Source organism: Furipterus horrens, unplaced genomic scaffold, assembly GCF_987537825.1.
Source record: "Furipterus horrens unplaced genomic scaffold, mFurHor1.1.pri manual_scaffold_10, whole genome shotgun sequence".
Lineage (NCBI taxonomy): Eukaryota > Metazoa > Chordata > Mammalia > Chiroptera > Furipteridae > Furipterus > Furipterus horrens.
The window spans coordinates 68550497-68566031 of record NW_028327180.1 but is presented as its reverse complement, the minus strand read 5'-3'; the positions used below and the strand labels follow the sequence as shown (position 1 = coordinate 68566031).

General features: G+C 44.0%; 1 protein-coding gene across 4 annotated transcripts in view; it reads right to left on the bottom strand.

Moving 5' to 3' along the window:
* PPP2R2B (protein phosphatase 2 regulatory subunit Bbeta) overlaps positions 1 to 15535 on the bottom strand; it is a 431926-nt gene that overhangs the window by 81272 nt on the left and 335119 nt on the right. For all 4 annotated transcript variants that reach the window (XM_090288065.1, XM_090288064.1, XM_090288066.1 and 1 more), the window contains one exon: positions 11104 to 11216. In XM_090288065.1, coding sequence (XP_090144191.1) covers positions 11104 to 11216 — 113 coding nt within the window. The remainder of the gene's footprint in view (positions 1 to 11103; positions 11217 to 15535) is intronic.

Here is a 15535-nt window from a genome sequence, read left to right as displayed (position 1 = left end):
CCCCGACTATATGTATGGAACTGCCTTTTATAAATGCAGATTAGATAGATGTTAGGCCACACAGACAAAAACAGAAATGGTGATAGTTTTTAGGCTGGCTAGTGGGGAGTATATGCTTCTGGAAGTCTCAGACAGTAGGACCAAGCCTCCGTTGGCTTTGATGGTTGAACACCATTGCTGTTGAGAAGCCAGAAAGCACGATGGTTAAGAGTGGGGGGTCTGCAGCCAGACAGCCAGGGTTGAACTCGGTTTCTGCCACTTGCTAGTAAACAGATTGCACAGATTGCTTCCTCCATACAGAGCATGGTTTCCTCGTCTGTGAAATGGTGGTGATAGTTTTAAGCTCATGGGGTTAAGGTGAAAATTGAATAAGGAAGCATACAGAGTGCCCAGAACAGTGTCAGACACTGTTAAGTTCTCAGTTCATGTGAATTGAACGTCAAGAGGGAGGCTCTAAGAAGGATCCTGCACTGCTGCGGGATTCTGTGCCTGGAAGGCAGCAAGAGCAGAGGGACAATGCTGTCAGGCTTAACCCCTATTCCCTGACCCAATTCTCTTAGCCAGCATTTTCCAAAGCGAGGTCTCCAGCTACACTACTCAAAATAACAGATCCACAAACTCTTTGTTAATGATCCATGAAAAGATAAGGAGCTCAAGCCAGATTCAATGCATTGCTTCATTTATTGAGAAAGTCTTGTTATGAAAAATAAAAGTGTCAGCTGAACTTTACAGCGGCTTACTGATATGGACGCTTCATATTCTGGTACAAGCTCCTTATCATGTTGTAGACCGGCATTGGGCCAAGAACCACATTTTGAGTAGAATGTTATAAAGATCAGTAATCCCACAAGAAAAGGGCTTTTCATCGTCAAATAAGTTTGGGGGGGTGGATATTGCATGCCATATATCTTTCCTGGACTCTGGTATCATATGTTAGTATATTAAAGGTCCTGAGAAATCCTGATGTAAATGGATCTGTTTAAATGTGTTTAAGATGGGGTTTCCTCTATATTCTTGGGGAAGAAACATTTGTGAGCAGGTATGTGAATGTGTGTTTGTTTTTGCCACTCCTTTGAACAATTTTCTGGTAAAGAACTGAGCCAAACTGATCATCTGATTACAACAACAAATAAGAGTGACCCAATCCCCTCCTCTCAAACAAATATAAATATAACACCTTTTAGTTAGAAAATTCCTTTTCTGCTGGCTCAATCATTCTAAGGAAATCAGAGAATTAAATACTCTTCCTGTTGATAACAATCTCTTTTAACATAAAATGTTTTCCTCCAACATGTTTCTTATTTTTCATGAGCAAAAGAAAAAAAGACGGTATCATCCTATATACTAACTTCTAGGGAAATATCTAAATCTTTTTCTCTGGTAAAGATGGGGGTATTTAAAATGCTTATATCAATGCATCATTGAAACCTGGTTTGCAAGGTATGAGGATCAAAGTGATCATTTCCTCTACTGAATTTGATTCTAAATCCATTTATGTTAATTATTTTCTACCAAAAAGTCATATGTATAATGAGCAAAGGCCCTAGAATTCTCTTGTGGTTTCAAATGAGTTATTTGCATAACCTGGTAGTGAAAGGGATCTAGCCACATGCTTTTGATCTGTTAAGTCTAATGGAAAAGCAAATGCAAATTAGTTCTAGGCTTTGTTAACATCTTAAGGTTCCTTGAGTAATGTACTCCTTGGAAACTGCGTGCCATGTGCATGCCTGCACACATATTTACATACGTGCACATGTAGTTTCAGGGGCTGGAACTCACACCCTAAGTCCAGCAACAGCGAGCTCTCATTTCAGAGCCGAACCCTGTCTGGGGACAATGTCTTGCCCCCATAATTCAGGTAATTCCACCTGAAAGATTCAAAAAATGGAGGTACTTTTGCCCCTCGAACCATCCCATTTAGCCTGGATTCTTCACTTACTTTAAAAGTACACAGAGAGCCCTTGAAAGGAAAAGGCAGGGAAAATCATACTAATAAATTGTATTTTGAAAAACCCATCTGGGTCAGTGTGAAATAGGCTTGACACAGTGACAAGATCCTCACTTGCAAAGCCTGGAAAGGGCCAGCCACCTGCCCTGGCCTGGTCAATCTCCCCCCCATCTCTGAAATCCAGACCATTTAATGACCAAGGTTAGGAAAAGAGAATGGTTGAGAACGCTGTCCTGTCTCATGACCTGGGAATCTCAAAAGAAATTGCACCAGAGGTTAGGGAGACATCGAGAGTTCCTTCTCTCACACGCTTCTTTTCCTTTTCTGACACCAGTGGATGTTTCAGCTTCCCACTGTCACTGAGTGCACACGCAGGGAGTGTCCCTTACTAGTTCCTGTCACATTCAAGATGCCGTGGTGCCTTCCAAAGGCATTGGGAGCAAGAGACAAAGGAAACTCGATCTTAAACCAGGTATAGGATTCCGCTTATATTCCCATTTATGTGGGATGTAATCACCACATGGTACATGCAGCATAGCAAGGTCGCTCTGAGATGGAGGGAAACATTTCATGTCAGTGCGTACACTCTGAATCCAGCGCAGCTTTGGGGAGCCAGTACAAACACTCATTCGAAACAAAGCAGAATGGATTGCTGGTCCCCAAACACAGTACAGATTTGAACCTTTTCATTATATTTATCAGGCTTTCCTGAAACTCCTGGGGTCCAGGTGAAAGACAAGATGGAAAGCGAGAGGAGGAAGATGATAATAACACATCTTGAGCATCTACTGATCACAAGGCATCATGCTAGATACCGTCAGCATGGCACCCTATTTTGTTAGCCTGACCTCTGTGGGAAGAATGGATGAGGATTTCCATTTTACAGGTGATGTTGAAATGCTGTTAGAGACCTGGTCCTTTTCTGGAGACCGTACCATGGTGTTAAGGTTGCAGACTTTGGAGTCAGATTGAATCTGGTTAAAAATGTGACTCTGCCCCTTAGTGGCTGTAGCCCTCGGGCCAGTCACTTCAGCTTTCTGAATCAAATGTCCTCACTTGTCAAAGGGGGATAAAACAGTACCCACCCCACAGGGCTGCGGCCGGGCTACAAAGAGATGGTGTCTGTAATGTGCCTAGCAGGAGGCCTGGCACATAGTGTGTGTTCAACCGATGTCTGCAATATTGTTAATGTTACAGCATACTGGCCATTGGGTGGGCTGCCTCCCTTATTTGATTAGGAATAAGAAGGAAAAACAACTTGCATTATAAAGGTCAGATCCACTCACATACAATATAAACATAACTGGCTTGCAGAAGCTCACTCTACATCAAATTAGCCACTTTGTGGAAAGACAACCCTGTTTTGATAATAAAGTTGCCTTCAGATTATTCTGTATAGGACTTTGAGGTAGGAGGAAGGAAGAGGACAAAGAAAGAACCTACAAAATCAGGTCAGAGAAGGTCCACTATGGAGTGTACCTTGAGGTCATCACGCCAATGGCCCACAAACCCAGCTGGCCTTCAGAGCTGCCTGGGACACAGCTGGGAAATACAGGTATGTCCCTTGGCCCAGCTCCTGGAGATTCTGAGTCAGTCAGCTGGGGGTGATTTCAGACATTCCCAGAGTCTGTGATCACCCAGGTGTGGTACACTGTGACCTGGTTTCCATGCATCCTCTGTCCCACCATCCCCCACACAAAATGGAAGACCTACCTGTGCCCAAGGCAAAGGAGACTACCGTTTGCCTGACAAGTTGTTCTCTAGTCCCTGTTTACTCATATTCTGGTTTACAATGAATATTTAGATGAATGTACCAGACATTCTCTTTGCAGAACAGTAGCATGGATTTTAGAATCATAAAGAAACGAGTTCAAGTCCTAGCGTTACCACTTGCTTGCCATCAGACCTCAGCCAGGTTACCTAACCTCTCTGGCTTTACGTCGCACATCTCTAAAATGAGGTTTATTTCAGTACCTACATTATAGGTTTATTTTGAATATTAAATCAGCCAATATATGCCCAGTGTCCCCAGAACCCAGCAAATGTTCAATAAATGTTTGCGGCTCTTATTATTATTCCAACTGAATTAGTTCCTTTGCCTGACACTGAACACAAGTGACACTGTCTCACTGAACATTAGCCAAAGAGCAGGATGGGGACATCCACAACCCTCACCCCTAAGAGGCAAAACATGTCACCACACTGAGGCTAGTTGGTGAGGGTAGTGCCTGAGGCTCCTGTGGAGTGCTTTTCTATCCCATAACTGAAACCCCATGACACACAGATACAATCAGATAATGATGGCAATCAATAACAATAACAGAAATTATTATTTATTTTCATAAACACAGAGTACGCGCGCCCCGCTGGGTTACACACATCACATGCCAGCTTTGCCTTTTGGGGCAGTCAATCAATGGGAGATCTCAATATCCACCCGCCGAGGCAGGAGCGGCAGGGAGGGAGCGGAGGTCGAGAAATTACCCACACCAGAATGACACACTCGCCCAGTTAATCTAATCCAGGGGGCCATCCGGGTGCCGTTGCAAGCCCGTGAATATGGAACGGGCTTGATTGATTTTTCACTGCGGTAGCTAAACACTTCATTGTTATTTGCAACAAATATAAGGAAAGATGAAACTGTAAGAGGATTGGCTATTAAGCCCCCAGAGCAGCCATAAATCACAAAATGAATTCGAGAAAAATTAAAAATGGTAGGGGTCGGTGGTATCTATGTCCTGAGAGGCCCTGGTTATGAAAGCATAAACTCAAAATGAAAACCTGGGGCGGTCATGGACACTGCGGACTCAAGCAGTAACTTGCCCTGAAACTGGCCTGGGGTTACCCACCCTCCTGGAGTGGTATCACATATGGCCACCCAGAGACAGCAAGAAAGTCTGCAGGCCGCATCTAGACAGAAAGCATTTGATTGCATTCGATTCTCAGCTCTGCCCCTCAGAGCCTCGGTTTGCACCTTTTATACCAGGGATAACCACATCCATACCACTGGAAAGAGGGAAATTGCAATGCATGTTTTACTTGCCTCCCAGGACCCTTGGGAGCATCAGATGAGACCTCCAGCATGAAAGACCGTCTATCCTTCAAGATGCTTCTCGAAAACTCCTTCCCACCCCCCTGTGTGTCTCTTCTCTGCTGCTCTTCCTCTGAACTGGTGTTACAATCTTCTGTGCTTGTCTCAGGACATGTACCCTTATCCGCAGTGTCTCAAAGCATGGCCCAGGGGCCGCCTGTGGCAGCATCACCCGGGGGTTTCCCAGGAGAGGCCTTGTTCAAGGTGTCACAAGTCAGACCTTTTAAACTGGAATCCCTAGCGATGAGGCCAGTGATGAGGGTCTAGAAAGCATTCCAGGGCACCATGAGGCACACTGTTTGAGAACCACCGATTAAATTAAAGTCATGTTGCAGCCATTTGCAACTTGTCCCCTCCTTGCCTCTTGAGGACAGGGAGTATATTTCACTCACCTTTGTAAGATATACTTTGTAGTGCACGCTTAGCATGGTATCTGGCACATAGTCGACACTGAATGAATTAGATAAGAAATGCACTGACAGGTTCTATGTGTCAGACACAATTACCTCACTGTTTCCTAGGTCAGGGAGCATACAGCAAATAGTCCTCTGTAAGGGCGAAGGGCAGGGACTGTGAGATCAGACAGACCTGGACTCCCTCCACGCTTGGTTTTGCCTCTTATTATTGGTGAGGCCCTAAGCCAGTACTTATATTTCTGAGCCTTTGTTTATACATCTGTAAAATGGGCATGATGCTGAAGTCACAGAATTGCAATGAAGAAATAATTGTAAAATGTCCATAAAACCGCTCAGCCCAGAGCCTGTCACTAGGGAGGGCTGACCAAACATAGTTGCTATTAAGGTGGACTTAAACCAATGGTCTGTTTAATCAGTTCTTTAGAAAACAGATCAGGTGGCTAAACTTGTTGTTTCATTAAAAGTTTCACTTTGGGGAAAACAGCTAGTCTTTTTAGTCAACCTGCCTAATTCTATGACCTGTTAACAATAATCCTTGGAAGTCCCCTTCAGAATTTAGAGTCAGTCAATACTCATGCCAATTTGCCGTGGTGTCTTAGACATGGGGGGTGTCTAAATTGCTACCAGTGGGGTTTTTAAACATCAGGGTTATTCTAAGTGGAAACATGTTAGTTCAGGAAAGTCACAGGAATGTGTGTGTCCCGATTAGAGAGAGGAAGACAGAGGCAGTCACCAGCAGAAGGCAGGTGAGGGAAAACATGATGAAATGGAACTTTTTTCTCTAAAAACAGTGTGTCCGTTGTGTGCCCACCCTGGGCAGAAAGGCTTCTGAAGCCCTTCCCCTTGCATTCTACTATCCTCCAAATCAAGCCCACACAGCAAGAAAGCTTGGCCAGACATTTCCAAGAGTCACAAGCAATACAATTCCCCTGTTTTGCCACCATGAAGTATTATTTTTTTAGAAAGCCGATGCTTTAGGGAGTCATCATGAAAAGCATCTGATCTGGGTCAGATGGACTAGGTGTGAATCTCAGCTCTGCCACTTTCTAGTCATGAGGCAGATCCCTTGCCTGTTCTAAACTGGTTTGAACTTCTGTGAGATCTATTCATTTGATGAACATGGACCAAGTGCCTACTGGGTGCCACGTGCTATTCTAGGTGTGGCTCCTGTTTTCTCAGAGCTGACATCTAGTGGAGTTGGTGGGGGGCATGCAATGGACAAATGCTCTGTCAGGCAAGGGATAAAGCTAAGGAGAAGGGGCGGGGTAGGGACACCGAGAGTGACGGGGAGATTTGGACGTGCTGTTTCTCTCGGCATTCCAGGAGAGCTTCTCTGAGAAGGGGGCACTTGAGCAGACACTTAAGTGAAAGGAGGGGGTAAAACCTAGCATGATCCAGAGAGTGTAAGAGAACCTACTGGGAGAGTTGTTAGGGCAAAATGATGTAAGGATATAAAATCCAGCACCTGGAATATAGGAAGCACTCAATAAAGGTGACTATCATCATCATCATCATCATCATCATCATCATCATCATCATCATCTGTAAGGAATGTTTCGATAAAATCCATTAGAAAACGAGCTCATTGCATGCCCCTTATTTGGGGGAGGTAATGAAATGTCACAGCTTGGGCACTCACACCTTTTGAACTCCATATATTTACAGCTGGTTAAAAGGCAAGTTTCCCCCTGGCCCAGGTTCCCAGGGCACTGGCAGCCAACGACAGCCAAGGACAGAATAACCCCAGGGCCCTCCAGCAGGGAGAAGCACGCTAAGTGCAACTTCCCAGCACCCAGCTCCTGCCCAGGCTGATTCAATGACTTGAACTATAAGTTTCCCTTGCCTAGAAAGAGCTCTGAGAGCTACTCACACCTAGGTAGAGAGGTGGAGAAAGAAAAGAATCTTGCTAAGTGGAACTCAAGGTCTTTGTTTCTCCGTGCTGAGGTCAAGGATCTGGAAGATCAATGTGTATGAATGGATGGGTGAGAGAGAAATAGGGAGGGGAGTGGGGGAGCAGGGGAGAGAGAAAGAGAAGGGGGGGCAGGAGAGAGAGAGAGAGAGAGAGAGAGAGAGAGAGAGAGACATCCTGACTTGGAATAATAATGTCACCATTCCAAATGTGTCCCAGCTCTAGAATCAGCAGTTAACAGCCACTGGGCAAGTCACAGTCTCTCTCTAGGTCTGCATCCAAGTAGATTAAGGTTTGATTCTTAGCCCTACATGATTTGGGGCCTGTTATTTAACTTCTTTGAGCCTCTTTGGTTAAATGGGCATTTATTTAACAGTGAACTATACCTCATGAGGTAGCTAATGCATGGTGCATGGAATATAGTAAATGCTCAATAATTACTAGATTTCAGCATTTTTACCTGCCAAATACCTGTCCTGCCCTTCTCACTGGCTGTCCCAAAGATGAATCAAGGGATGAGGTAAGAAAACACTTTGTGACGTAAACAGCATTACACCTATCAGGTGTTATTTTTAAATTACCATCATGACGATTGTTTTGAGTATTATGATACCGAGCAGGAGATAGTTTTCATAGAAGTGCTCCTCCTAATCTCTCTGGGTAATGAGGGATTGGATTTGAAAGGCTCTCTTCTGTCTAAAAAGGGGGAAAAATGGCCACCATCTTACATTGAAAAGCTGAGCCTCCCAGCACTGAAACAGAATGGGTTCATTACTCAGGGAGGATTAATTAGCTGTCGGGTATTATTAAACGTTCTCACTTTCAAGATCCACACAGAACTGAAAACTCGGAAAGGGAGCGGGAGGTGATCGTAGTACAGGGAAGAAAAAAAGCCACAATTGCTGGCAATGCAAATTTCAAGAGCAGAGCATGTTAGTAAATTATAGTCTGATTAATATCACGTCAGCTCATTCTCTGATTGGAGTCATTGTTCTGAATCTACAGTCTTCACGGTTGCCTGTTTTTTTCTTCCTCTACTACTGGGATCAAAAAGGAAAGGAGGCTGGCCTTTTCTGGGAGAATGCTGGAGTGTGGCTATTTACCCTGAGAAGCAGGATATTTGAAAGCCCAGGAAGGCAGTGGAGGTGAAATCAGATACAGTTATTTACAGTATTATAGCAAATATATCTCCCAAGTTGGTCCAGTAACTGTTGAAATGATAGGTGGGTAACAGAGGCTCATAAAAACAACGGCTGGACGGGGGCTTAGAGATGACAGAGTCCAGGGACCACAGACACCCTTGTCACCACCATCAGGGGCTCGTATTCCAAATGCAGAGTCCTCTGGACTACTCGACTTGCTGAAGAGAATCCCTGGGGCTGGGTCCTGGGAATCTGTATGTGTAACTAAGACCATGGTCACAGAACCACTAACTTCATCCAGTCTTCTGCCACTTAGAAACTGAACTTGGAGAGAGCAAATGGGATTCTCTGGGCCGGGGTCACCCAGCTGGTTAATAAGAAAGTAAGAACCAGAACCGGGATTTTCTAACTCAGCCCCGCATCAGTACCTCCTTCTGTATATGATACGAACAAGTACACTGCCCAACGTCACTGTCATACTTGGGGGACAGACATGATCTGCTCTAGTGGAAACTTAAATAGAGGCCTTCTCTCCTTGTGAGCATGGGGGTGGTACCTCCAGGGACAACCACAGATACAGGAAATCCCATAGGATGTCGTGGACAGCGGGCTCATAGCACGGACTGCGGGTGGCATCTGAGAAATCCCCTCCACATAGCAAACAAGGGCAAGGTCACGCATGGGCAGAAGTTCATGTTGTAAACTTCCCCGTGGCACCCAATCCACCTGCTTCTCTACAGGGTTATAAAGTCCCGAGGGCTGAAAGGCTGTCTTATTCCTTTTGTATTGCCAGCATAGTGCTTGTTGCTTAGTAGAGATCAGTGAATACAACAGTATAAAAAACATATGACAAGAAAAATGAATATGAACTTTTCTCATATACATAGGCCTACTAACAGCAGGGGGTGATAACAGCCACCATAATAATGATAGTAACACAAAAACAACAGTGGGGAACTAACATTATTGAATGTTTTCTGTGAGCTATGACATAGGGCTAAGCTCTTTATCGCACAAAACACAGCACTGAATCCTCAAAGGGTCCCAGGAAGCAGTGACTGTCATTGTCCCTGTTATGCAGATGCGACCTTAGAGGCACAAGGAGGTTAAGTACTGTGTGCAAGGTCACCAGACACAGAGCAATGGAGCCACAGTTCTAACCCAGGACAGAGTGACTCAACATGCACACTCCTCATTGCTCTACCCTCCAATCTCCAGAACCTGAGCACTTGGAGCATCGGCGCAGTCCAGGGGGGTGGACTTGTGGCGGCCCTCCAGGCTGAACGCACAGGCTGACAAGAGGAAGCAAAGCAGAGATGCTTGTTGGCTCAGAAGGCACTCAGATGAAGACCAGGTACCCACCCACACTACGTGAACACATGACAGCCATGCACAGTGGCCAGCAAAGAGTCTTTGCTCAGACAGCATCCACTCCATACACAGATGAACACATGAACACACAACTTAATGAACAAATAAACAAGCGAGCTAATCGGACACACAACAATCGCTCAATTCCTGTATCTGTTTCTAAACCTGGGGCGACACCCTCTTTTCCCCAGATGTCTGGCACCATCGCCCTTCTCAGGTTTTGGTCTCCAGAGTGCAGCTGTTGTCTGAAAGTGCATGTTAGACACAGGTTGGGAAGTCCCTTGGGGCCAGGGCTGGTCCCACCTTGTGCCTGCTTTCCTGCTCACATTGAACACACCCACAACTAAACTCATTACCCAGCCTTGAACCAATTTCACCTATATCTGGAGAGCCTTCCCTCAGAAGTCCACTTTTAGAAATCTATTTTTAACACCACTCGCCTGTGAGATCTTTTCTGGTCACCCAGAACCAATGTAATTTCCCCTCCTTTGATCAAATAGCAACGCGCTCTGACTCTCACGGCATTTACCTCCCTCTATTTACTGTCAAAATCATTTGTATATTAGTCCCACGAATTCTCTTTCCTTACCAGATTGTGCATTTCTGGAGGGCAGGAAGGAAGCTACTCAGACTAATAGTAGAGATCATTTATTGACTCTTTGCCGTGGATAAGGGCTTCCCACCCTCCTTGCGTTTTACCCTCATAAATTCATGGGCAGTGAGGACCAGGCTATTTTGCAGAGGGGCAAACTAAAAATAACCAGCATGACTAAAGCCTAGAAAGGTTAAGTGACTAGGGGAGAGTCTGGTAAGTGGCAGAATTTAAACCCAGTCTTGTTAGATTCAGAAGTTCATGTTTTGAATCACGTCTCCAACTTTCCATCTGGGAAGTCCCATCCCCTGTACCTCGAGTACAGAAGATGCTTGAGACATTTCAGGGAATGTGAACAGGCAGAGAGGCAAAGCGGACAGTAATGGATGGCAGTGACCTTGTGGACACCCGGAAATGCATGGCTCTGTAGTCAGTGGAGCTTGGCACCTGCCTGGCTCCTTCGGTGGCCACCAGGGTCTCGGGTAGGCCGAGTCTCTGCTGGATTGCCCTCTCTGTCCCATCAGAGTTGCAACCTACACAGAGTCAGCATGTGGCCAACCTTAGGAGCCCTCACCTCGACCCTGGTGGCCAAGGAGGCACAAAGATGGCGGCAAAGAGCAGCCGCTGGACTCACCCGCAAGGTTGTGATGGTGGCGGGATCCCGAAGCCGGCCCTCCTCATCTTTTAAATTGTAGCCTTCTGGCCTCTTGTCACGCTCGCTGACTTTCCACAGCTTCACCGTTTTGTCTGTGGAGGGCAGCCAGAGGACACCAGGGTTACAGTGAAGGGAAGCTTGGGAAGAAGGTCTTTTCTGGGTGAGGGAGGGGGCAGGACTGGGATAGGTGGGGGTAATAACGGAAAGAACAGCCACAGAAGCTGGCTCATGTCCAGGGCTGCGGTGCATAAATCTTGCGTCACTGGAAGGCAGAGTGCACATTTCAAAACAAAAACAGGTATCGTGTACAGACAAATGGTCTCCCTGAGAGCGGGCTGTTAAATCTACAGCTTATACATTAATTTCATTCATTCCATAAAAATATTTATTGAACACTGAATCATAAGAGTAGCCACACGTATAGAATTAACTGCGTGAGCACTTGGCATGGAGAATTTATTCATTAATATTCACAGTTACCCTGAGAGGTAGGTACTGTTATTATTTCCCTTTTTGTGTCCCATCTCACAAAACACTGCCCTTAGCATGGCCTGAGAGGCCTTCCATGAGCTGCACCCCCTACTCCCTCGCCCTTTTTGATCTCACCATCCACCCTGCTCCCCGCCACTCCCTGTGCCCCTGCCATGTGGCTTCCATACAGCTCCTTGCACATGTTAATCCCACTGTTGTCCCAGGTCGTTTGCATGAGCTGTGCCTTTTGCCAGCAGAGCCCTTTACTCTCTTTTTTATGTGATTTTTTTTTGTGTGTGTTCACTTTGCTGTCTCCCTAAGTCCCAACTTCATGGGGCCTTTCCTAACTAACCTACATGAAAAATTTGTCGTCATCATTCTGGAGCCCCTTCTTCCTTCTTTATTTTGCCTCCATGTGATTTCACTACTGGACAACTTATTGATTACATCTCCCTCACTAGAATGTAAAATCAATATCGAGGCAGGGATTCTGGCTGTCTTGTTCATTACCTCCAGCACCAACAACAGTGCCTGGGACAGAGCAGATGTTTAATGACCATGAGTTGGGTGAATGAATGGGTCTCACCTGCACAGCACACAGTGCTAGCAATACTTGGGGAAATAAAAGAGGTGATCCATCAAAGTGCTTTTTTCCCCTTGCAGTCTCCTTGGAGTCCCCACCTGGAAACTGCCTTTCTCACCTTTGTCCTGTCCCCATGCTTTATACTGACTTGCTGACACCTGTCATTCTCTATGGCAATAAAACGGGGTGAGAAGTCCAATGCCTACAGGGGGTCAGGCAGGCCAGGGGAGTGAGTGACAGGGGCTGGGGGCTCTGGGGAGCTGGAGACAGCATGTCCCACCTGCAGACATTCAATTCTGTTTTATAAGGGAACGTGCTCGGGCCAAACGGATCATGTCTGTGGCTGCAGGCCTGTGGGCGCCCTCCTCATCAGACCTGCACTCATGATTTGTACTTGTTCTAACTTCTCTTCTGGAAGGCAGGGATTGGTTGCCTTTTCCAAATCTTCCTCTATGCCTGCGTGAGGTAAGCGTGGAACTAAACTCCCCTGGGCCCATCTCAACGCCAACTCCAACCAGCCACATGGCCCAGGACTGTGATTGCCACACAGTAGGCGCCTAACTAGTATATTTTAAGAGACAAACAACTGGGAGTACTCGATTGAGCAGGGGAAAAAGCTACAGACCCCCCAGTTATAGCTGAATTACAGATAAACAATGAGTACTTTTTAAAATATAAATATGTCCCAAATATTATAACCTTACAAATAAAAATGCGTAACTTCTCTGTGCCTCAGTGTCTTTATTTGTAAGTTAAGGAAAACTGTGTCTTCCTCACGGAGTTCTTGAGGATTAACTGAAACACTCTGTAGACAGTGTTTGACACAGCGCTGGGGTCCGCTAGTGGTTCACGAATGGCAGCTATTAGAATCAGCAAACTGGGCAACTCTTCTGCAGTGGTAACATGTCGCTCTGACAGCGTAGCTTCACCCAGGACGGTGTTAGCACATCACATTTCCTCTCTCTAAGGCTGTTGGGGGAGAGAAGCACCCCCACCCTGCTGCTGTTATGATTCCCTTTCTCTTTTGCCCCCTCCTCGCCTTCCTCCATCTGCCCTCACCTAAAGCCTTGTCCTCAGAGGTCTGAATGCACCCCGTTGTGAAGTGGGCTTTCAGCAACAACTTGGATAATTTAACAGAGGTAAGTAGCTGTTTCCTAAAATCTGGGGATCACTCTGGCCAGCCATGTCTGTTGCCATGCCCAGTCAGGCTGCCAGGGTAAGGTCTGTGCACTCATCCGGGCTCGTCCTGGCCCAGCGTGTGAGGAAGCCCTTCCCAGGCGCTAGGGTGACTAGCGCTTTCTGTGCACACGCTGGCACTCCTCTGGGCCTGCCCTCTCTGGATATCCTGCTCTACACGGAACTGTGACAAAAATGCAACATGGGCCCTATTTATATAGTCACTGGATTAGCTACTGATCAGCTGTGACTTAGAAGAATCCAAACCAGTGACTTTTAACACCAAATATTTTCAATTGCTTAGCTTTGCAATGCATCCATCCCATTTGCAAGACAACTCTTTCCTTACATCTTTTTATTCTAACGAGTGATAAATTACTATATGGAGAAATCATAGGTAAAGCATAAAGAATAAAAAATCACCTATAATTTCTCGAGTCAGGGACAATCACTGGTAACATTTTGGATAAAATGTTGTAGTGCTTTTTTCTATTCACTTTTTTGGGGGGAGAAATAAAAGCCTATAGTAATATTACATATTTAGATTTTGTATTTTATCATTTATTTTTATTATACAAGTGGTATATATAACTATAGAAACTGAAAATGAGCATAAAAATAAAAAAATTAAGATCTCCCTCAATCCCACTAAGCAGATATCTGTTATAAAAATTTTACATATATCCTTTCATTATATTTCTGTGTGCAATTATATAACTGTTTTAAATAGACATAACATGCTATACACAGATTATGAATGCTTTTTCCTAATCATATCTAGCTATTCCAATATCTATTCCTATAAATACATAATTTATAATTGTGAGAACTTAATTATTAAAGGTCTAATAATGAGAGATTTATTAGTAAATTGTATTAGAATTATACAGGGGAATGCTATACAGTCATTGAAAATGTTATGGAATTTTAGAAGAATATTCAACAATTAGAAAGATATTCCTGTTAAGAGTTATGTTATTAAGTAAAAAATCTGGTTGCCCACCAGTTTACAGAATATATCACATTTTTGTTATGAAAAAAAGTTTTATTCATGCCTCTTTCCTGTTTTGTTTTAAAGACATTAACAATGGTTTTCTCTGTATGGGGAAACTTTTATTACCTTCATTTTATTTACCTATATTCTAAAATTTTAAATAATGAACACATAACTATTTCCATACCATGTATACCAAATCAAACAATATCTTCCTTTCTCATTCATCGGCATTAAGATAGAAGTAGGAAGCTAGGTAAAGCAGTGTTTTCATCTTGCAAATAATTCAAGGTCTAGATTCACAATTGAATGTTGGTTTTATTTTTCCCTAAAAATTGTAAAGTTGGAAATATATTCTAGATAAGCACGTTTTTAAAAAAGATAATTGATGGTGAATTCAATCCAATTCCCCATGGTCAGGTTGCCTGGAGTCATGCTTGACTTTATTATCACACACCGTTTCTTGACTCCCTATCTTGAAGCTTGTGGATTAAAAAAAAAAAAAAAAGGTCTGAGGAACATGTGGCTGTTACTATGAGTAATGACTTTTTCTGTCTTCTGGCTGACTCTCTTGAGTAGTTTATCATTACTTGTGGCAGCTTTTAAACACAATCTTATCATCTATCTTCATTTTCTCTTTTATACAGTAATTCCAATTGTCTTCCATTAATTTTTGCATGTTAACCTATTTGGCTTAAGGGGAATTCTCAGCCTCAATATTAGTGTAAAAAAGAAAATCACAGAACAACATGGGAATTTTTCTTATAAGAATCATTTGGAGATGCTTTTGGCATATGAAGTAGCATCCCAAATGGGAAGATAATATCCTTGTTAATCAAAAAACTATTTAAAAACTCAATTAACAGAACATTATGCTATATAATTAATCTTCATTGACTTTCACTGATTTTCCCCCATACCCCCACAAAGGAGCTAATATGTCTTTGAATTTTATTGTAATAACCAATAGGCTAAATTTCATAATATAAAGTAAGCTAGCTATAGCAGATAATCAGATACTTTCTCTGCCTGAAGTAATTAAGTCAAACAAAATCATCAGAAGTCTTTTGTACTCTAAGTAGTGTTGAATCTGCAGAGCCTTTGAGTGAAACTTCAACAGTAAAACTAAGCAGGAAGAAACTGAAACAAATTCATGTGGTTTGGCTTTCAGGAGACAGAGTCAAAAA